Here is a 24,601-nt window from a genome sequence, read left to right as displayed (position 1 = left end):
CCTAAAGCACTCAAACTCATAAGATATTTCGAAGTTAACTACCCACTTACAGCACTTACTGTTCCATAACATGATATAAAACGAGTCTTTTTTCCCTGATCTTTCTCGTCCACAGTCTGAGACAACCCAAATGACCTGCTACAGAAGATTCCAAATAACCTGGAAAACCACTGCAAGCTGTTTGTTACAATTCTGACATTTAGGACACCATACTCTATTTTCGAAGACGTCTAATCGTGACTGCAGTATCACTAGCCTAAATTAACAATAATAATAACGACAATAATAATAATAACAATAATAATAATAATAATACAATCGTTTATAATAGTTATGTATCGTTTATTAGGCTATATAGTTTCAAAATCAAAAGTTAAAAAATGTGGCTTTTTGGCCATAAATAAATGAATAGGCAGAGTGAGGAGCCTGTATAGCTATAGCCGGGCTATAGTCCGGACAGTTGGGTCTCCAGTAGCAACAACAAGCCAACATAACACCTGCCAAACATATCGTATAATTCACCGGGAGCTCTCCCGTTAAAAGTCTCATGAAAAAAAAACTAGTAAAAGACGATAATATTAAAATTGTTTTCTGAAGGTTTCATCCTTTGTTCTGCTAAGCAACTTTCGGGTTTTAGGAAATGTATACCTATAACAGCGGAGATAATTTAATTTTAATAACGCTTAAATATAGAATAGTCTGAATACAGCATGACTGATATTATCCAAGAATCTTCTTTCTTATGCACCATGCACAATTTCTCTTTATATATCGTATAAATATTCTGGATTCATCAAGCTGACTGCATATGTATACTCACATTGTCTGCAGTGCTTGTACCCATACTGCTAGGATTCTCATGCTCTTCTTCATGCTCCATCCGTTCATTTTTTGATCCATAAGAGGAAATCGGTCATCCTGAATTGCACAGGGGAACAGTTGTTATAACGCCCCTTAGGAAACTTAAACGATACGCCCAGCCCGTGTTGTAGCGCCTTCCACTGAAGGTACCTCTTATATCCGCCGGCTTCTCTATCTGCATTCCCCGGGTCCGAGTCCCGCCGGAGATACGCGATCCCCGGCTAAGCTTGCGGCTCATGATCCGACAGCAGTTTGGGGTTTTTCTAGGGATGCGGTTACCCGCTACAAAGCAGGTTTTGAGTCTCCATCTACTGGCCATTTAAGGAACCATTATCTCACTATTCTGCTGTAACTAACGCAATGTTCAAATAAAACAGATATACTGTAAAAACATAGGCTATATAAAAAGTATTTTGGACGTGTGTGTATCTCCATTTCAAACTATATTTAGACATCTGATTTTAAAAAGCAGTAGTAAATATTCTGTGTCATTCAACACAAGTGGGTGCAAAGGAAATGAACTAAAATTAATGTTACAGCCAGTGGCATCCTGCTCAGCGTGTATCCCAGCCTTGTCCCTGCACTGCATGGAAACGCTTCCAGTGTTGCAATAAGCATTTTAAATAGCAATGATTTATTTTAAAGTGTATCCCTATAGACAGGAAATTATATTTAGAATATTTATGGAAGACTATTGTATCAACTAGAATAAAATTAAAGAGAAAATAATATAAAGCCCTACTATAAAATACCAGTTCACCACACACAAGGGATCATTGTTATAAAATGTTATTATTGACAAATACAAATTACAACAATCACCACACAAATAGCAGTTCCTAAGTTGAAAATCACACTTGGCAGATTTGCACACTTCACAATTAAGCCACCAGGTACAGTGTTTACATCACGGGTTGCATTCACAGAGTATAACATACTACTCGATTTATTAAAATCTACGCTGAGATACAAACTCCCCATTCATATGTACATTAGAAAACGTCATTCCAAAAGGTAAAGGCAGTTTGGCTATGGTATTAAAGAACCTGCAGATCGGTCGCCAGTGAGACGGCAGTGACGCAGCTTGAGTTCAGGGTTTCATCAGTGCAACATCTGTGGGTTAGCGTCGGTTTGAACCACACCCCAAAGCTGCCCGACGAGTTAAACTTCAGTAAGATCGATTTTCCAAAATGAGGGGTTCATATCATCTTAATTAACTACGCCCCGGCCACTAGCATAAAAAGATACACACATAAAATTTTAAAGAGCACCTTGAGCACCCCATTGACGTACACAGCCACACAGGCTTTGTATGTGCGGCTCGCTCCCTCCCTCTACGTACGCAGCTGGGTTGTTAAAGATGATCCCCCCCCGCCCCCACCCTAAATTTGTTGGGTACTTCACCTGTGAAATAAATGCATTATGACTGGCCCATTTACACTCCTGCAGTACACCCAGACAAGTTATGACAGGAGATTAACATGTCAAACTTGCATTATAAATGTCATGACAGTCAACACAACATCCACAACATTACAAATTATATACACTCTTACGCTCCGGAAAATGTTGGCCACATGTGTGTACAGCCATCACTGGTGCTCAAAATAGATTAAGGGTTGTGGCACTTACACTCTGAGATACAAAAACAGGACAATACATTCTTAGGTCAACTGAAAACACTGACACAAATCCAAGAAGGACTCATCAGATTGTCTTTGGCGTAACTTCAGCATAAATAAAAAATATGTTACCATGACACCAGGATTGGTTTTTAGCATAATAATAATAATAATAATAATAATAATAATAATAATAATAATAATAATAATAATAAGTAATGACACATCAGGAAAATGCCACCTTAGTATTTTTCATACTTGCCACACACATACCGCAGCCGATAAGATGATAAAAGCTGCATCACTGTGCTGCTGTTCGATTTTCATAGTCTTACAAGTTTTCCATTTAGGAAAACAAGCAGAGAAGCATCCACAGACATCCTCTTGCTTTTTCATGGTTTATACTCTACAGCCTGTACCAAGGTGTTCATACAAATCATATGTTTTTTGACTTTATACAGTTAGAAAGTTTAAGTACATATTACATTATTTCTATGTTGCACCGAGAAAAACAGGAGTATTAATTATCAGTCAGTCAAACATCTGTGAGTAAAAAATAATATTGATCTGAAGAGCAGTGATTCATTCCCCACCTAACTACCAACAGCACCTGTGACATTTGACGAAGAAATCTGTCAGAACTTAAAGAGACTAACACCATGTGTGGCTCTGCCTTCGATGACCAAAGATGATGCATTTCATTGCAGCTTTTTGATCCATGAACGCAGGATTTACAATGCAGGTCTAACAAAAAAGGGAGCAGACGCTGACCTGAGGCACCCAACATCCGAACCATATTTGACTTTATGGTTTAGCACAACATCCCCCAGTACTGAGTGTGACCACATTATCCCTTTCTAGATTCATGTACATTAACTAAAATGTCTAGTCCAAAACAGATTAACACTAACCTATTCTTATCAAAGCAATGCTTTTCTTGCTTTAAATAGATCTCAAAATAAAATATTAAAGTATTAAAATGAGTCAAATACCATATCATTACAGGAAGAGAATAACTAACCCACAATAAATCATACTTTGTACTTATATCACTATAGGACTCTGCAAAACTGACTCAAACAGTGAAGTGATATTTTTCCACTAGCCACAATTTTGGAAAGTAAATTCAGTTTAAGAAACTGCTTATCATATACAGTTTTTGGGGTGAGCTAATAAAAAGTTGCACTGCAATGTTTAACATAACCCATAACCAGAAAATCGTCTCACCTTTGGTTTTTACAGTGTATCGATACTTGGTAAATCCTAATATTGCACAAAAAGTACAAATGTAGAGAGATCGATTTGTTTATCAACATGTCCAACTATTACTATAATACTATATAATATTAATCCTTTGAAATAATAAGCCAGAAAAATAATGACAAAATTGGTATATAGAAGACATAAATCTCATCAGCCTGATTCCTTATTAAATGACGAAAAATAAATAATAAAGCAAAACAGCATAAATCTGAACACACACTGGAAAGGCAAATCGATATTTTGAAAATACTAACATTAGATTAAAATAGATGATGGTAAAATCCCGTACAGACATATATGCACCCTAGATAATGAAAGTTCAAAGGTTATCCAGAGTTACACTGCAAATTTCACTCAGAATGACCACACATATAGAAAACAGAGAGATGATTCCTGATCTGAGACTGGGCACAAAAAGCCCAGAATTAACATAGTGCACAGACTCATGGGAATGTATACAGTTCAGTGTAAAAGGCCGGCAATGTGCTGCCTCACCCAAAGGGGTCTTGGAATGATTTCAAGTCTTCAGTGGATTTTTCATAATTTCATGTCACAATCTGGCTACTACAGGACACATTTATAGGGCACTCAATTAGGTTCTTTAAAACCTAAAGTAAATCAGATTGTTCTGTTTAAATTCTTTAACGCTTCATTGTTGTGATTACCTCCTGTCACTGACTTTTAAAATTACAAAAATCTCGTCTCTTTGGCCCTAAGTCTTGGCCACCCTTTCCCCCAGTGCGCCAAATTCACATTTGAACAGTGTTGTGGGTAGTTCAGTTCCAGGAGTTTCATTACATCATTATACATGGGAATAAGTATATTATATGGCCAAACATATGCAAACACCCCTATTGATTAGAAGAATTGGATAATTAAGCCACAGCCATTTGTGACACAGATGAGTAATTAAGCACAAGGCTATACAATCTCCAGCAACTAACGGCAGCGGCAAAATGGGCTGTCGTTTGGACGAGGTTAATGACTTTCAACTTGGCGCCATCATAGGACATCATCTCTCTAACAACGTTGCCAAATTTCTGCCCTGCTAGCGCTGCCCATGTCAACCACAAGCGAAGCAAGTGATTGTGAAGCAGAAGCAAAGGGAAGCAGGTTCAGTTACTCCACAGAAAGATGCCTGATCACCTAACATGATACTCAACCTGAATGGCGGGCAGATCCCACCAGCAATGCTCCAACATCTAATGAAAAGCACTCCCGGAAAAGCAGAAGCTATTATAGCAAAAAAAAAGCATTTACCAACATCATTAATACCCTTGGTTTTAGAATGAGATGTTGGACAAACTCGCGTCCGCATATTTTGGCCATATAGCATAATAAAGAAGCATACTTTGCAATTATGGGTCATGGAAATTTGTGGTTTAAAATACCAGAAGCATTATTTAAAAACATGAATGTCAGAATCTGCATACTGACAGCAATGTAGCTGAAAGATGAAAAACGCCACTCAAAAAACACAAATATGCTGTATATAAAATTACAGTCCTGGAGCGCGAACTAAACTGTTTTATCAGTGAACCTTTTTAACCATAACATTTAGTCATGTTTCATTAAAAAATTATAACAACCCCCAGAACAAGCATAATCCCATCTCCGTGCTCCTGATACGTGAGCATCATAAAGCATCTGGATTTAGACCCAGAAACCTGTCACTGAATTCAAGACAATAAAAACCTATCGTGCTAAATAAATACTTAATGTGCATAAACAGCAGTGGTACATATGTCTAAGCTTGATAATTAAGCAATACTGGTTAAAGTTTCAAAATAATAAAGCTTACAAATTAATTTACTGAAGATCCTACTGGAGTCTCAAATGTGTGAATGTCCAGTATGAAATGTATCAGTAAATATGTAACACCATTCACTGGAGAACTACAGTCATTTTCCTTCAGTATTCTGCAATACGTCTTTTTCTAACACTATAGAAAAGAATAAACAACAATATTACTAATTTATAAAGCAGTGTGCTCAAAAAAAACTTGAATTCTCTGAGACTTTGTGCAAACACTGTTCAATTTGCAGAAATCAAAAGAAGACAGTGAGAATGAACAATGGTTTCAAGCCCAATAGTAACTTCCCAGGAGGCCAATGTTCCCACGGCTAGAGAGTGGGTGACACTCGAACCCCAGTGACACATTCCGCCCGGCGGTCACAAGCTCTGCGTGTGTCATCTGGAGGTCTTCATCTCGCTGCTCCCTGGCATGTACAGGTACCTCCAGATGGCGTAGTAATGGATGCCAGCTCCAAAGGCCACGAACAGATGCCAGATAGCATGGGCAAAGGGTATGAGGCCGTCACTTTTGAAGAAGACCATCCCCAGGCAGTAGAACATCCCACCCACTATCAGCTCAAATAAGCCGTCCCTGTTAACCTGGATGAGAGAAAAGGCCACACTCAGCATTAACAGCAAGACCATTCATTCATTCATTCATTCATTCATTCATACATTCATTCATTCATTCATACATTCATACATTCATTCATTCATTCATTCATTCATTCATACATTCATTCATTCATATATTCACCTTTATCTTAGCAGGCAAAGCATTAAGAACAGTTTCTTAGTTACAATGACAGCCAGGCAACACCATGTAAACATGACAAACAGTGTCCCTGCCTGCCATCAACCACCTACCACTGCTGACATGCATTTTTACAAACTCAAAACCTCAAAACTAAAAAAACATCTGAGGATCCTGCACCCGTAAAAACCGTTGGTAAGAGTCAATACTTTGATTACATTTTTTAATCAAGCATGTTTTACTTCTTGTGTTTTTTGCAAGAGACACAGACCTCTTCACACATACAGCAAATGCAGTTGATGAATGCAGAATTATTATTATCCATCCATCCATTTTCCAAACCGCTTTTCCTACTGGGTCGCGGGGGGTGCGGAGCCTATCCCGGAAGCAATGGGTACGAGGCAGGGAACAACCCAGGATGGGGGGCCAGCCCATCGCAGGACACACTCACACACCATTCACTCACACATGCACACATACGGGCAATTTAGCAACTCCAATTAGCCTCAGCAGGTTTTTGGACTGTGGGGGGAAACCGGAGTACCCGGAGAAAACCCCACGACGACATGGGGAGAACATGCAAACTCCACACACATGTGACCCAGGTGGAGACTCGAACCCGGGTCCCAGAGGTGTGAGGCAACAGTGCTAACCACTGCACCACCATGCCGCCCCCATTATTATTATTATTATTATTGTTGTTGTTGTTGTTGTTGTTGTTGCTGTTGTTGTTGTCATCTCCTTACCATTGAGAGGATCACGAGCGCAGGGAAGACACCCATTACTGTATAACATATCAGCTCCACAATCTTGTACCTGCGTGGAAACCAAAAAAAAAATGTTATTTCCAGTCACAGAGTTTACAACACACTTTTTACATTAAAGTGCAGTTTGTCAGGTGTTCGTTTAATGATAATCACGATTAGTCTATAATGAGTTGTTTTTACAGTAGGTGACTACAGAGCATTATAAATTATCAGTGCGATAGCAGAATTAGAATAACAATAGAATAAAAATAGAATATTATTCATTTAAAATAAGTGATGAATATTACAGGAAAAATTACTTGGACAGAATAACAAGCCAGTGAAAAATTTCGACTATCTTGTATATCACATGAGTATTGTCATTTTTACATCTACTTCCTGTTTTAATGAGATACTTTTATAGGTGGTGAATCTTAAAGGCTGAATTTATACTCTTTTTCTTATTTGTATAAATGAAAATTAGGGCTGGGAATAAATTTGTAAAAAGGAACCAATTAATTGCACAATTTTCTATAATTTATTGCAATTAATCACACCCAATATTAAAAGTTATAATCATAAATCTTTCTACATTAAATCCCCAAATGATGTATGCCTCCGATTGGCACTTTTTAAAAGCGCAATAAACCAGGTAACATGAGCTTCCCCGTGACACGCTAACTGAATGTTTTGATTTTAGCTCTGATTTCGTATATAGCAATGCATTCCTGCTATAAATTTCCCAGCCTTAAATAAAATACTTGTCTATGTAGACAAAAGGGTTTGCCCTTCACCTCAAGTCCTTACAACTGCATCCATGAAGATGCCCAGGTACAGTACATCTCCACATACCGCTCATGGAAGAAGAATACATATGCAGTGCCCACGCACGCCATGATCCAGACAATCCAGCGCATGTGAGAGGCCCACGGGCCCAGCTCTCTCAGGTTCAACCTAAGGCCAGAGCACAGGGTGATCAGGCACAGGCAGGCACAGCAGCTTTAGCATAGTCTCAGTAAAATAGCACAACACATACATTTAATTATCAATGTCAGAGCAACAGGACTCAGTCCTGAGATCCACTGCTGCTATTGCATTGGGCACCTTATCAAGCACTGCTTCAGCAAGGCATCCGGTTTTGCAGAAAAGTGCTTCTCATTTTAGCAACTAAACCAAATTTAAAGTTCAAAGTTTTATTGTCACATGTGCTTAGAGGAACATAGTAAGACAGAAAGGAAGCCAAAAGACACTGTGTGAGATTTGAAAAAATATGCTGAAATAGGTGAAGACAGCATCACCCCGAGACTGCTGCTCTGCCAGATGGCCCTGTACGAGTTTTCAGCACCGGGGACAGCAGCCACCTGTCAAAATTCAGGACAGTCGGCCCTGTGCTCCTCCCTCAGCCGTCCAAGGCTGATGAAGTCAGGGACTCCTACGCGGGGGAGGAGCACCAAGCCAGGAGGAGGTCCCCCAAACTGACCGGTGAGCATGCGAGGACCAGGGCTGACAGCAGCCCCATATCAGGACTGCCCCCAATCCAGCTGATTCTCAAGGATGTTCTTCTTTCTTGCCGCAAATGATTCCAGTTCCTCAACCCGGTCCTTGGGGACTCCTAAATGGCCCATGTTTTTGCTCCCTGTCAGACAGTCCTCATTTTTGCTCCCTACCAGTTGGGAGTTGGCAAACTCCTGCTTCTGAAACTTTCCATTGCTTCTGTGTTTATTAGCTCACACCCCACAAACACACACGCGTCTTTCATTCTAGGGTAGGCAATGTGAGATTGCACACACCATGCTACCACAAAGTGCTATCATGTATCCTCGAGTTTTCTCAGATCGGTCCTCGGGGACCCCCAGCTGGGAGGGAGCAAAAATGTGGACTGTCTGGGGGTCCCTGAGAACCAGAATTGGAAACATTGCACCAGTCATGTAAAGGAACTCCTTAAAAAGGTGCACACAGTATTTATGCTAGTGTGCTCTGTAGCTTCTGGGGGTCTCTGGAAGGAAATTCATTTCTGAATCTGACTGCTCTGTCAGGGGTAATACCTCACCGAAGCTACTGAACAGTCAATTGGAAATTAATTGTGTGGGTTCTTTATAAGGGAATTATGTCTGTCAACCTGAGGTTACTTAGTCACTTGAAACATGCGTCTCAATAAGCTGCTCATTTTTGAACTTCAAAATAGGGCTGGGCAATATAAATGATATATCAACTTACCGTCACATAAAATTTCAACGATAAGAAAATGAGAAACTTCAATAAACCGTCAATGAGGAACGTCGCTTGATAGCAAACAAGGTGGTGTGGTGGTGCTTTTTGCAGGGATTTTTTGCAGCAGGCTGGTGCTGTGTCCTGTACACTCTGACAAAAACCTTTGCCAACTAAAACTGGAAATACTGCAAACTTATTTCACCACTTGATTCACTGCCGTCCAGTAGAACATACAGAATGCAAGCGCTTACAGTAACTGAGACCAGCATTTAGGGTTTCACTTTCAATTTGAAGAAATCCAGAAAAAAAGTCATGTGTTGCTTTAAAATAGGGCAGGTTTCTCCACCAGCAACGTCAAACCGGATCTTGGAAGCAAGCAGCAAGGCAGGGTTAGAAAAAGCGGCAACAAGAGATTCGTAATGGTCTCCTAAAAAAAGTTTATTTTTGCAAGATTTATCAATTAAAATTAGATTTCAGTGGGGTGGCATGGTGGTGCAGTGGTTAGCACTGTTGCCTCACACCTCTGGGACCCGGGTTCGAGTCTCCGCCTGGGTCACATGTGTGTGGAGTTTGCATGTTCTCCCCATGTCGTCGTGGGGTTTCCTACTACGGTTTCCCCCCACAGTCCAAATACATGCTGAGGCTAATTGGAGTTGATGAATTCCCCGTTGGTGTGCATGTGTGAGTGAATGGTGTGTGAGTGTGCCCTGCGATGGGCTGGCCCCCCATCCTGGGTTGTTCCCTGCCTAATGCCCATTGCTTCCGGGATAGGCTCCGGACCCCCCGCAACGCAGTAGGATAAGCGGTTTGGAAAATGGATGGATGGATGGATGGATTAGATTTCAGCTTGATATCCATTCAATTTGTCACCATGTCCTGAATCTGTTTAAGGGGAATCCTAAAGCAATGTTAAGCAAAAATGAAGTCTTAAAGTAAAGAAATAATGAGATAATTATATTGTGATAATTATCGATAATGAATGATATGAAAACATTACTGTGAAAACATATTTTCCCGTATTGCCAAGCCCTACGTCAAAAGACGGCGTTTAAATATGAGAATAAGAAAAACCATAAACTCATAAATTCACACGAGCGGTTTAAACAATATTCTGATTATTTAGCTAAATGTATTACCAAAGTTATTCATCATCCTTAATCAGATAAATGGGAGAATGTCTGTATATCCAAGCTGTAACCACAAAATCAATGGATCCAGTGCAGAGGACGGCTGTACTCACCAGGGGGCGTAAGAGGCCGCAATGAAAAAGTAGATCACCATTCTGTCGCACATGTGGAAGCAGTGTTCGACGGTGCTGTGATGAACAGGAGAGACACAGCATCACGAAAGCTCAACCTCCAGCAAACGGGTCAAGCTGACCTCAAAAAGACCTCGACCGATCGAATGTCCAGACTGACGTCTATTTTCTGATTTGGGGGTGTGGCAAAGAAAAGGAGTCGCTTGAGTAAAAGAAAAGAAACATTTCTGCACTATTACAAACACGGGAAAGACGGAAGAATTCCCGGGGGACTGAGCCTGGTAAGGCTAAACCTTAAAAGTGTCCGGGGTGAAGCTTGACCTGTATCATCTGTCCATTGTGACTGGGGTTCCAGGGCCTGAACATAGCTGCTATTGTTCCACTGAGTGGGGGCAGGGGTTAGTGCAGAGCCGTCCTGGCTACCTGGGTTGGAAATTTAATAGTAACCCTACGCAGTGTGCATGCTGTACATGATATCAAGTTGAAACCAGTAACGTGAATGCTTTTAAATGGTTTCTCAGATAAACACTGGCTTTGTCTTAAAGGTCTGGTGTGCGGCAGACAGTCGGGTCTGACCCAGAAATGATGAAACTGAGTAAAAAAGAAAAAAAAAACAGGCAAAGGAAATTGCTCTATTTTGGTACAGATGCTTATTTTTATACTGCATATCAGGATATTTTCACCCTTAAACATGCCTCACTTCCCTCGTTATCGTACCAAATGCTGCATAAATCCATATTCCTGACAGAGAATGTGTCCTTACAATTCAGGAAAGTAAATGTTTTATCTCAGAAGTCTGTAAAACTACTGATGCTGTATGGGAGAACCATTAGGTAGATTGCACCGAAACTAAAAATATCTTTTTTTCAATTCTGGGTAAGGAGGCATCCACTTAACAACAAGGTGATAGCGGGTTCAGCCGCCCCATTACATCCTGTCCCATAAATGAATGCCTTGCGTATGTGCTTGTTTGCAAGGAAGTCTATAAATCGTACAGGAAATTTAAAAGTGGCGTGTGCGTGATGAATGCATCATAAACAAGCCATATGCAACGTTCTGAGGACCATATGGTTTGAAGAGCTCTGTCATATGCTGATGCTTTATTTATCTCCATGGGGAAACTGTCTTTGCAGCCATCCTATCTCTCTCTCCTTGAGAAACACAGATACATATATAGGTAAGACCAAGTTTGGGGTCCCATTACAGGGTCAGCCTGTGCCCCTGGATTTACTGGAGGTGAAGGGCCCTGTTCAGGGGTCCGACGGCGGCATCAGTTTGCCAGCATCAGGGTCCAAATCGGCGACTTTTTGATCATAAGCTCACATTAAAAGGGCAGTTCATCCCAAAACTGAAAAAGGTATGTTTTAAAAGGGCTTTAATACTATCCATCCATAAACATTGTTCTCCTGGAAGTTGCCTAGTTTTGGAGATACTGGCTGTAAAAAATGTCAGTCTTCTCTTGAATATATTGGGACTGAATGACATTCCTTCAGTGGTGATTAATGCAGCAGGAAAATTCTTTGGAAAAATTCAAAAACAATATCTCTTACCAGAAATCATGACCCGGTTACTCAAAATAATCCACACACTCTGTAGTGAGCAGTGTGATGTAGGAACTATTTTCTTCTACCAAACTCGACACATCAATCGTATTACTATGCTGCAAACAGGGCTGGTATGCTTGTGTATCTTCGCAGTGATATGCAGATAACATAGATGGATAGATAGCAGAAAAGACCCTAGAAAACATATCTTTTTTTCTTGTTTTGGGGTGAACTGCCCCTTTAAGGCGCATGAATTGATCTTGGCACATTACTCCTGGTGCCTTTGTTGTAGATCTGTGCAGAGTTGTGGCACAGGAAACAGCAAGTCATATCTATTCTTCTTATTGGGATTTCATGAATTGCATTTTATATTAATATTTAATGAAGGATTTTGAGCTATTGTTCAAAGAGACAATGCAAGGGGGATAAACAGTTCCAGCCAGTCGATATCAAATCAGCAGCAGGAAAATGCAGCGGACCTCAGATAAGGTAGCTGTGGATATGAACACAGCCATCATATGAAAGGTGTGAATAACGCCCAGGGTTTGGCCGACGGGGGGGCCTACCGAAGGTGACTCTTCTTCCAGGAGATGGTGTGAAACACGGTGGACACAATAAAGAGGCCGGACAGGCCGATGCCATAGACCCACGCGGAGATGGTCTCCCATTCATCGTCAGACAGGAAGTACAGGAGGGAGCTGCCGAGGATGCTGGGAATTATCCAGAGCTGAGGCATTAAGAAAAGTTACGTTAATCTCATATTAACAAACATGAAGATAGTATCAACGACAACAACAATAATAATGATGTGCAAAGGTGTTTTTATGTAGGCCTCACGTCGGTGACATTTCTGACTAACTTCCATAAGCCTATAGATCCACACATTGATCTTAAAAACTTGTGTGACAAAAAACTCGTTTCAGCTTGTTTAAACTAATCAAACATCTAAACAAGAAGTGTGTTTTCCGTAGTAACCTTCACTAATTAAGTATTAATTTTATTACCTGGGCCCATACCAGTACTCAATTCAAAACTAACTATTAAATATGATTCATCATAAACCACTGTGTGCTTCACTATTAATAGTGAACCCAAGATAAATAACCTAGCCCATTCTAAGCATCAGCCTGTGCACGTCAGAACAATGACAACAAAGATTATTACACATAACATCTTTCACTGCATTTATATACAACGATAACAATGCATTTCATTTTAGGTCTTGCATTCTACAAAGGGTTTTCATCCCGAAAAATGTAATGAAGTTAAGAATATTAATAAGACAGTGAAAATAATCATGTTGTGATTCTTTGTGCGTTTACCGGTAAAGTGAGCGTGCAACTGGAAACTTAATAACACAGAGAGGTATTTACTCAGCGTTAAGTATTTCTGCACAAAAGAAGAAACAAGAGTACAGAGGGAAATGCTCCCATAAACGTGTCAGTGGTGCAGAATATGACCATTATGAGGAGCAAATACTACAAAAACAAGAAGCGTCTGAAGTGCGAAAGCTTTGGAGGAAAACAGAGCACAAATCTGATTAAGACTGTGGAGACCTGGAAGGGAATGATATCTTTCTGGCTGAGAGGGTGACTCCCATCAGCCCTTAGCCCCCCCTCCACCCAGTTTCCTGTCGTTCGTCCATGTATGCCGTGTTTATCATTCCTAGATCCGTTTCAGAGACCCCGACGCAGCTCTTTGTCTGCATGGCGTGCGGCGCGTCGTACTCACCGCATGCGTGGCGCAGTTGGCCGCGTGCTCATACTCAGTCGGCTGGTATCGTTTGTTGGACGGAACTCTGCTGTTCATGAATCTTAACAGAAAACAAACAGGGTGTCTTTAATCTTTCCACCTGCATCCTAGCAGCCTGGCAACATTTGTTTTAGGATTTACTCATTTTACCGCAGTACAGCTGAAGAGAGCACTACAAGATGCCCTGATATGGCATTCCATTCAGTGGGTCCCCCTACTTCTGCCAATGGAAGATTGATGGTTTAAGCTGTTAGAAACAATGTCTAGCAACACACAAACTGTTTTTTTTTTGTTTAAGAATGTGTTCAACAAATTAAAATACACAGAGATGTTTGTATTCATATCTTTGTGGGGACCATCCATTCATTTGTATAGGCATAACCCTAACCCCAACAACAATGATCATAATGACTACCCAGCCCTAACCTTTACCATAAGTAACCAAACAAAATGCAAGACACAGATCTTTATAAAATCCAGTTTCCCATTGTGAGGACAAAATGGTCCCCACAACATCAAAATTAGCAGGGGTTTTTTAAATCACATTGGTCCCCACATATATTGCAATATGTTACTACATAATATATTACTATGGGTGTCCAAACCAGTACTTTTCGTATATAATACACAGAATAACAAGTCTGTGGAGGGAAAAATGCCCTTTTTTAACAGAGGTGGACAATCCGTTCAGTCATTTTGGTCCTGCCCTCTGCAAATCAGTGAAATTATTGAAGTTATTTTAACTATTCTCTTAAATAAAAAAACACACCACACAGGGCCTACACATATCAAGATCTATGCCAATCCAGACTAATCCTTAGACTAAATAACTGAAATAAACATTTTTAAGAATTCTGAAATGCTGTTCAGCGGTGCTCTCCCAAAAATACACTTGGTTATTTTTGCTGTAAAATGACTAAAAAAATCATTGCACTTCTTTCACTTTAACCCTAACCTACATAAAATTCCTTCAATGTTTAATTTTCACTGTTTACTTCTGAAAATACGTAGTGCTTGTCATCAGTGGACACTGAGGTGCTTTACCTCTTTAAAGTAATTTTAATCCAAGTCACGTTATAACACATTGCTGTATTTTGTAGTTGCCTGGCAACAGCTGGTAACCATGATCTGGTCCAGCCAGGAATCTGAGCGTCTTTACAACACATATTCACCAACTGAAGCGAGACCCAGAGTGCTGATGTCACTGTCGTCATGGTAACCAAGGGTTTGGGGATTGCTTTTTTTCTATTAAAACTCTCTTTTCCCCTGCAAGGTAAAATTAGCATGATTGTGCTAGGAAGACGAATATGAAGACAGACAGAAATAAATATGGAATAAGTGCAGATCCATTCTTACAGTACATATGTTAATATTCAGTCTCAGCCCTTCACTTCATTATTGAGGCCTTACATAAAAAGAGAACCATATTATTTGGGTCTATTATGAAATTCAGTTTCATAACACTTTCCCTTATTTACATGGCTCTATAACAGAAACACTTTAATGTTAATGAACTGCATTTTAATCCAGTCATTAATTATATGCTTTGCACCACATTTGTTAGTTATTTGAGAAATTCGCAGAGGAATAGCGGTCAGAACAGTGTGTGGTTACTGTAAATGGGCGAGTTCCTTGTCTTTATTAAACCTGCGGAGACTGAAGAAGCAGGGCAGGGCATCAGCTGTCCTTCCCATACTGGCACTGGGGCAAGGTTCTCGGCCTTGATGCACGTTAATCAAAGACATGAATCCATGTCATATGACATGAATCTGCATCAGACAGGGAACTCCAGAGCCCTTTTATAATGCAATTACGTTCCAAACAGTCTCCCTGGTTATTCTGCCAGCTTGCAGACCTCAGCGAAATATGGCTGCGATTTAATGTGTTGAAGATTACACATTTAAAATCAGGGCTTGGAAGCATCTGCTTTAAAAGGACTACATGAAGGTAAACTTATATTTAATTTCGATATACAGAAAATAATGATGACTACAGTAAACAACTGAAACAATTAAATGTAATTAAAGTAATCTGCAGAATTGCACCATTCCCGTGAAATCATGATGACACCATAATAGTAAATATCCAGGTGTCATGAAGCCATTTCTAGCATCTCCGAAACATTTATATATAAAACTAACCGGTTATCTTTATTTAATCTATTTGTCAATAGCGAGACATAAATATACTGCATTTGTACAAACAGAAAGTTTTCCTCACAGAGCGAAGCAAATGAGCTTCTAAGGGATCCACAGAGAGGAAGGAAATTAACAATTTAAATGAACAGCTACGCTCTTTCATAATATACCAGCATTCCAGTCTTATGTAAAAATTCACGGTAATCTCAGGCCATTCATTGCACATACAGTTTTCTATATACTGAACATAGTTAACTCTGTGTATGCAGGTGCTTTGTAAATCGACCAGCGCTCGATGGCCCTGTTGTATCCCCCTGTACTCTTCCTAACATGGCCCAAATTTAAATGCTGACATTCATTCAGATTTCTATTAATAGCAAGACAGGAGGACAGCCTACATAGACTTGGAACAGAGTTCATAAGGTGCTTTTTATGCTAAAAAAAGAACCGCAACCTGTTCAGCAGTTAACTATTGACAAAACAGTATTTGAAATATATGCTAAAAACTGAGATGCACCAATTGCATCGGCCAACTGTCGGTATCGGCCAATAGTTAAAAATTAGCCGATATTTACCGTTGATAATGCCCGTCACAATGGTGGCCCACTTTGCTTTGCATATCCACCTACTAAGCCGTTAGAAAATGTTTGCTGTGTAGAATTATTTTAACATTAGCAGAAAGAACGTTAGAAATATATTTTGCAAACATTGCTCTGCTAAAATTATAGGAGGAGGTTCTACTAATAAACATTTCTACACAACAAATTCGATTGTTCTGAACAATCCGAAAAACAAATCCATTCCAATAAAGAAGACTGCAGTACTGCCAAATAATGCCAGTCCGTAAGTAACAAAAGCATTTGACAGCAAAAGCAAAATCAGTGCAAAAATCATACAATATTATTCAGAAAATTATGGCCTTTCTCTGTTATAAATGTTGTAAATATATAAAATGTATACAGTTATAAAATATAGCGCTCAGGGACTGATTTTGCCATTATGCCAGTGTTGGTGTTTTCTTACCAAAATAAATACTAGTATTTCTAAGAAATAAATACTTTTCATACTTTTTCATTCATTTATGAAATGCAATTTATTTATTTATTTGGATGGAGTGTCCCTTTATATTTATTTAAGCAGAACCTCTCAAACAATCATTATCGGTATCGGTACAAGTTTTCGGAAAAGATCGGCTATCGGTATCGCCCCGAAATTTCTTTATTTTAACTAAGGAAGAAATTTCATTATTTTAATGTGAGCACTTTCTGCACACGCTGCTTGAATTGTCATTCTACAACTATTTTTGACAGCTTTCTTCTGCTGTTACTGGACAAAACTGGCATTGCACATTACTCGTTCATGGCCTCAGAATATCAGCATTGTTTATAGGATGTCACCAAACATGTCTCCTTATTTTGTCTTAATTTTTTTCTTCCTGGAAACACTGAACAGTCTAAATCAGTGTTTCCCAATTCGGGTCTCAGGGACCCCCAGACAGTCCACATTTTTCCTCCCTCCTAGGTGGAAGAGAGCAAAAATGTGGACTGTCTGGCAAGAAGCTAGGAGGGAGCAAAAATGTGGACTGTTTGGCAAGAAGCTAGGAGGGAGCAAAAATGTGGACTGTCTTGAGGTCTCTGAGGATCGGGTTAAGAAACACTGATAACAAAATATACACACTGATAACGTAAGGGGGTTAGCAAGTGATTCCGTAAGAACATCCACAAAGTCTGTCTGTGATGCCAAGCAAGCTTCTGTGAGCAATTATAACGCTTGAAACTACTTTAAACACAAATGTTGTTTACTAGTTTAATGACCAATGTACTCACTTGTTCTGTAGACAAATCAATAATTATAAAATTATACTGAAATAAATTCAACACTACATAGTTATTTAAGATAAAAGCACATTTTGTACAGTTAATAACGCATACATTGCTAAATAATAAATAATATTCTGTGAAATATTTCAAGCCATACAAAAAGCTAGTTATAAGATCACATGAATGTCTAAAAGAACATTTAACTTTTGTAAATTGTGAATTGGGACCTTAGTTCTTGTGAGATCATCATCACAATGTATCCAACAGACCTGTAGCTGTAATGCTGTACAAATATATCTATTCAGTTAACTAAGGAAAACCCCTGCATACATAAAACCTCTGCCTTTTTCCTGGCAGATCACGTCTTAACTATTAATTATTATTATTACTATTATTATTGCTTATAACCATTAACAACAGCAAGGATGACAAGATTTATCGGGGAAACGTATAATCTGGCAGCCAATCATATGGGGGCAGTAGGAAGTCACACACCACACACCCCTCCAGTTATGTAACCATAGTATGATCCACTCTCATTATCATTTAAGCTACATTAATCTGAAAAACATTCAGAAAATATCAAAGGAATTAAAAGGTACTTTCAACTAAGCAATATGGGTATACACCGTCACTAAATTAACCTCAAAGCAAGCAAAATGTATGATAAAGAGGAGAAATGATAATACAAATCTAATCTACACCAAGAGATAACATTATTGGTCACAAGACTGAGAAACAGTAAAAAGAATATATTGATGTTTAGTTAGTGTGTAATGATGGAAAGTACAAAGCTGGAGATATCTAAAGTAAAATCACTCGCCTTTGATTGATAGACTTCCGGAAACTTGTACATTTATTTATGTGTTATACTGATTTAAAATACTTTATCTAATTATATCCTAAAATAATCTAGTCTAGAAGTTAAGCAAGAGTAAACTGTGTAAGTATAGTGTTAAGATTTAATTGTCGGAGTGAATTACACATATAAAACCCTTTCCAGGGATGACAACATTTCAGCTCTTTAATATGCGACAGGATGACACTGGTGTGGGTGGACTGGTGAAGCAGCCAACAACTCTGAAAATGGAGAAGGACAAGAAGAAAGGAAATCCTGTAAAGGGGGGGGGCGGGGGGCAGAGCAGCTAGTGGGGGGGGGGGGCTGGGTTCATTGGCCTCTCACTCTATATACGGGAAATACACATAAATCTGTGCTGATCTTCTGAACATGCAAATCATCTTTACTGAGTTTTCTCTATCCAATAATGGAGAGGGTTCACATGGAAGGAAAAACCACAGGAAACACTTAAGTTATCTGTTTAAACAACAGCCTGCCATCATTATTCCACGTTTGCATCAATATATTTCTTTTTATAAAGAAGCATATTAAGTTAAAATTATATTGCCTAACTTCCAAGGCAAATTAAAATCTGGGCAAGCCTATGCATAGTCAGCTGTCTGATGTTTATGACAATTATGAGAGAATTATTCTAATTTCTTTCAGGTGCAGTGGAAAAGGAAACCCAAAGGTGTTTGCAGATGTTCTGAGTCCGGCTTATTGCCCGGAAGATTCCGTTACGATTCCACCAGAGCTCATTTGTTTTAAACACCTTCGCACCTTTAGCCTAATCGTCAGGCCCTGTTTCTGTTGTGACAAAATCAAGAAATACGGAAAGACGCTGCTTTGATTCTGCTGCCGTGGTTCAGGAGTCAGACTGAAAACAGCTCTCCAATTTCCAGTCAAGCTGAGGCTCATAAAGAACAGGGCGTACAGGAAGCTGATTTAGGTTCATCATAATTGGATTATATCGATTGTTTGAGTGAAATGGAAAAAGCACTTGTGAACTTGGTGTTTTTCTAAACTCTCCAACTGGAGCAACAGGTCTATCATGAGTATAAATATCAGTTATTGTAGGTAAAAACATTAACTGGCTCAGCTTCAAAGCACAAGTACAGCATTTATATGTGGGAAACAATGCTTCATACAATTAGAATATTCAAAAAGGAATCATTTAGATTGGACATACAATCACTGGCCATTTTATTAGGTACACCTGTTCAACTGTTCATGGAAGCAAATATCTAATCAGCCAATCAAATGTCAGCAGCCCAGGACAGATCAGGGGCTTCAGTTAATGTTCACGTCAAACACCAGAATGGGGAAGAAAGGTGATTTAAGTGATTTGAATGCGGCATGGTTGTTGGTGCCAGACAGGCTGGCATGAATATTTCAGAAACTACTGATCTATGAAGATTTTGATGCACAGCCAACCGAAACCAGCTGAAAAATAAAAGAACATCCAGTGAGCAGTGATTCTCTGGGTGAAAACGCCTTGTTGGTCCCAGAGGTCAGAGACGAATGGCCACCCTGGTTCAAGCTGATAGAAAAACTCAAATGAACTACTTTTTACAACCGAGGTATGCAGAAGAGCATCTCTGAAAGCACAACATGTGAAACCTTGAAGCAGATGGACCACAGCAGCAGACGACCACGCCGGGTGCCAGTCCTGTCAGCTAAGAACAGGAAACAGTGCACATGTGCTCACCAAATTTGGACAATGGAAAAACACTGCATGCACTGATGAGACTCAGTTTCTGCTGTGACATTCAGATGGCACGTGTAAACAACATAAAAGCATGGATCCTTGTTTGAACAGTTCAGGCTGGTGGTGATGTAATGGTGAGGGGGATATTTCCATAGCTCACTTTGGGCCCCTTAGTACCAACTGAGCATCGCTGAAATGCCACAGCCTACCTGAGTATCGTTTCTGACCATGTCTATCCCTTTATGACCACAGTGAACCCAGCATCTAATGGCTACTTCAAGCAGGATATCATTTCATATCATCTCAGACTGGTTTCTTGAACATAAAAATGAGTTCACTGTACTCAAATGGCCTCCACAGTCACCAGATCTCAATCCAATAGAGCACCAATGAGATGTGGTGTAACGGGAGATTCGCATCGTGAAGGTGCAGCTGGCAAATCTGCAGCAACTGTATGATGCCGTCATGCCAACATGGAGCAGAGTCTCTGAGGAATGTTTCAAGCACCATGTTGGATCTTCGTCACAAAGAATTAAGGCCGTTCTGAAGGCAAAAGAGGGTCCAACAAAGTACTAGCAAGCTGTACCTAATAAAGTGGCCGATGAGTATATAGTATTCATCTACTATGTGTATCTCTACACGTAAAAGGAAACTTGGTAACACTTTACGTACAGTAATACCATGTTTTTTATACACTGCCTGGCCAAAAAAAAGTGGCCATTTGAATTTATGTCGGCAAATACTTAAGAGCCAATGACTGAATCATTATTACAGCTCGGCAACGTTATGCAGCAATAAAGTAAGATCAGTTGAGTACCTGAATCTATTGAAATCTACTAAAAATTGTTTTAACTCTGAAAAAGACAACACTTCTGTCAAAGCTCTACATCTGTTAAATTGCGTTCTCTTATTGCTGTTGTGATCAAAATGCAAAACGTTATGAAAGTGCTGGATTTGTGCCAGTAAGAAGCAGTCATCAGTTACTGCCACAAATAACATTCAAAACAGGAAGTCAACATAAAAATAATAAAACATAACTGCAAAACAATGTTTCTTTATTTCCAAAACAAATGAATTAGACAAAACAAGGGTGAATATGCTTTATGGGAGTGGGGAAAAAAAAAAACTTTCAAGCAAGATAAATGCTAAATGTTAGCTAGAAATCAAAAGGATTTTATCCAGTTAGGAGAAACGCAACTGTCACAGAATACAAATGGTCAGTGTCAAATTGACAATCTCTGGGTTTCATCAGCGCCTCTAATTTTAAACAATGAGATGACAATGGGGCACATATATCATATTATAGAAAAAACAGCTGCAGACGTATTACTTATACTTTGCATCAGAAATCAGCCCACATGAATTTGCAGTATTCTATAATTCAAGAACATTGTATTGTCAATATGCAACATAAAAACAGGCGATGTTGAAATGTAGGGTAAGACAGGTACATAGAAACAAAATCATCGATGGTGAAATTAATATATATTTGCATTAAATATAACATTAAACATAACCCATGCAAAGGAAAGATGCAATAACGTAATTTGTTTATTCCAGTAATATAGAATTTGTATTAAAAATAAGTGTAAACTGAATAAATTTAACAGCTATATCTATATACACACAGCATGCAGCAACATATAAAGCGGAAACTTCGGTCAGAGTTACACATCGAGGCAACACGTATGTTACATTATATAAAATATTCATGACATATATAGTTTAGATGTATGATAATATCTTCTATAAACACGTTCCTATTATACACTGTTAAAATATGCACAACGTGCATATTCCATTCGCATATAGGACCATAATACTGAGGAATAAAAATACAGCTTCGTAAACCTATGCAACGTCCAAAATAAATATGGCAGTCACACCGGTATGGGTTTATAACTCCAGATGTTTTTATACCTGCTAACAATACGAACAAGTGGTGACACGGTGAACAGAAACTTTAATTTAAAAGAAGAAAATAACTAAATTCTAGCTGACAACACTAAAAAGCCACAAAAGTGGTTCGCTTTAATATCAAACAATATCAAAGGACTACATCGTTTAATATTCAATGCATTGTGTTCGTCCAGGGAGAGATAAGGCAGGCAGTCCCTGCATGCAACACAAGTCATTACATTTCCACATACAGACAACACATATGCAACAGCTAGAACACAGAAATGCAAGCAGAAATCCAAATGTGTAAATCTCTATGTATATACGATTGGCTACATAAGCAAAATAAGAGTAATTTCTTCGTAAACAAGTGGAAAGCGTGATATGAAGTATGTTTCCCGTTACCGTATCTAATCTCACCGTTTTCATTCCAGATTATTTAACTGCGGATCATATGCATCGCTTTTCCTATTTATGGTCGTGAGTGCATACAATTAAATTTACCATAGCCTACATTCAGCAGCAGATCATTCAGTCGTTAGACATGTAGATAACATAACGAAATGCACGGAACTTGATTTTTTTTTTGGCATTTCCAGAACGGAAAGCGGGCGATAAAACCACGTACCTTACAAGATTCATTTAAAAAGGTGCGACTGGAAAGCAATCGTCAGTTGAGATGATGCTGTAAGTGGGGTTAAGGTTAAAAAGCGGGAGGTATACGCTTGCAGCCCTGCTCCTACTTCCTATGTGCCTGCCTGCCTGGCTGACTGTCCCTGCCTAAAAAGCCACAATAGGAGACCATCGCTTTTAAATCATTAGGGTGCAAACGCACTCAAACGGCCGGAAGTCTGCGCTGTGCACTCGATCTTCGGGGAACACCGTCTTCCTGCGAATACATCATGAACAAAAATGCAAACTGCTCATATACACAGTAAAATGACGAGTATGGAGCCTGTTGACATTTGTGTTGATTCGCTGTTAACATTCAACGTGCATTTGACAGCACTTAAAAGCTTTTTTTTCAGTGCCTCATTAAATATACTAACAAGCCAATTGTAGTGAATATATTCTAATTTATATAATTTATCATGTGATATAGCAATTTTCAACCTTCCTTTCTTCCATCCATCATCTACGATCTTATCTTATCCCGCACATGGTCGCGGGTACCTATAGCAATATCCAACCCCTAATTGATAATAAGAGCTACTAAAATATGTTTAAGTACTGGCTACTTTATGCAATTACATCTCATATTAGGTTCACGGAAGGCTGTGCTGTTATTAGTCCTGTGCCATCCGGGATATTAGTGATTTTGATAAGCTTATCGACGTGTTTACACAATTTATTGAAAGAATTGATAGAAGTACACTGAATGGAATTCAATGCATTAACAACCCACATTATTTAGATTTAGGATAGGAATTATATACACAGGGCCTTGCAAAATGTTCTTTACATTTGGTAAATGAATAATAACAACAATTTTTCCAATCGTATTTGTGGCTCATGTCATACAGCACTGTATTACAATAGGCCATGTCTTAATGTGTTTTATAAATGTAATATTTGCTATGACCTACATATTTTTCAGCAATTTCACTCATACAGCTGTCGACATTCTTCTTTGTTGTAAACACATTGCATTGTTACCCATCTTGCCATCTGAAATGACTGAAATACAAACATGAACTGAATCTGCTTTTGGGATTCCAATACTTTGACATTAATCCCATGAAATTTGTTTCCTCAAAGATGACAGAATCATACTGGAAGTATCTCTCCTTACAAGTTTTCCTACAAGCATTTGAATAATATAGTGAGCATAGTTACCCAGTATCAATTTTCACTGTGTTCAAGACCAGGTTGCTTACTTTCCTCATTTAAAACCAGTTTAAAATATTTCAATGACTTGCATTCTGCAACCACTTTTATATCTTTTGATCCTAAAGCAACATCCCAAGGCATCTTCCAGTCCCAAATACCCACCATCTTCGAAGGTCTTCCATTTAACTTGTTAAACTGCAATTTTCATGATGCACTGTGGATGAATTACCCAGAATATCAGGAGAAAGAATTTTATATGTGACCTACGCAGAAAGTTCTAACACAAAATGGGTGTGAGCTAAAGACTAAACTATAATGGACACCATAAGTTAGATGCTAAGAACCAGAAATCACGCCTCTTTGAAGGTGTCTACATTTACCAATAGAAATGTTACACAGACCTGCAAATTCATTTATCTGTTGATGCTGTTCCCGGAATTTCTCTTAACCTCCCACATAAGCGTGATTTACGCATCTCTGAAAGTTTATGGAAACATAATACTATTCTCCATATATATTAATCCTTAGAAGTTTCACACTCCAGGTTGGGCTGCAATAAAGGC

General features: G+C 39.0%; 2 protein-coding genes across 7 annotated transcripts in view; both read right to left on the bottom strand.

Moving 5' to 3' along the window:
* The window catches only part of radil (Ras association and DIL domains), a 32,455-nt gene extending 31,350 nt beyond the window's left edge, over positions 1-1,105 (bottom strand). For 5 of the 6 annotated variants that reach the window (XM_049014333.1, XM_049014335.1, XM_049014336.1 and 2 more), the window contains exon 1: positions 821-1,083. The gene's annotated coding sequence lies outside the window, so the exon portion shown is untranslated. Of the gene's footprint in view, positions 1-820 lie in introns of all 6 variants that reach the window. The other variant, XM_049014332.1, reaches the window with a different exon arrangement.
* Positions 1,106-2,667: 1,562 nt separating this feature from the next.
* On the bottom strand, positions 2,668-23,089 carry LOC125742410 (monocyte to macrophage differentiation factor 2-like). The gene is made up of 7 exons (XM_049014399.1): positions 22,837-23,089; positions 13,785-13,866; positions 12,620-12,780; positions 10,492-10,566; positions 7,893-7,994; positions 7,041-7,110; positions 2,668-6,140 (listed from the first exon to the last, which is right to left on the bottom strand). The coding sequence occupies exons 1-7, from the start codon at positions 22,848-22,850 to the stop codon at positions 5,937-5,939; spliced, it is 708 nt and encodes a 235-aa protein (XP_048870356.1). The 5' UTR covers positions 22,851-23,089; the 3' UTR covers positions 2,668-5,936.
* Positions 23,090-24,601: the final 1,512 nt, after the last annotated feature.

Source organism: Brienomyrus brachyistius, chromosome 5, assembly GCF_023856365.1.
Source record: "Brienomyrus brachyistius isolate T26 chromosome 5, BBRACH_0.4, whole genome shotgun sequence".
NCBI classification, from domain to species: domain Eukaryota; kingdom Metazoa; phylum Chordata; class Actinopteri; order Osteoglossiformes; family Mormyridae; genus Brienomyrus; species Brienomyrus brachyistius.
The sequence above is the reverse complement of the archived record's forward strand: the minus strand, read 5'-3'. Positions and strand labels throughout refer to the sequence as shown.

Excerpts from the sequence above, each read along its gene's own strand:
- LOC125742410 (XM_049014399.1), bottom strand. Across the intron at positions 10,567-12,619 it reads TGGAAGAAGAGTCACCTTCG|CACCGTCGAACACTGCTTCC; the intron begins GTAGGCCCCCCC and ends TGTTCATCACAG. Across the intron at positions 6,141-7,040 it reads CGCTCGTGATCCTCTCAATG|GTTAACAGGGACGGCTTATT; the intron begins GTAAGGAGATGA and ends TCTCTCATCCAG.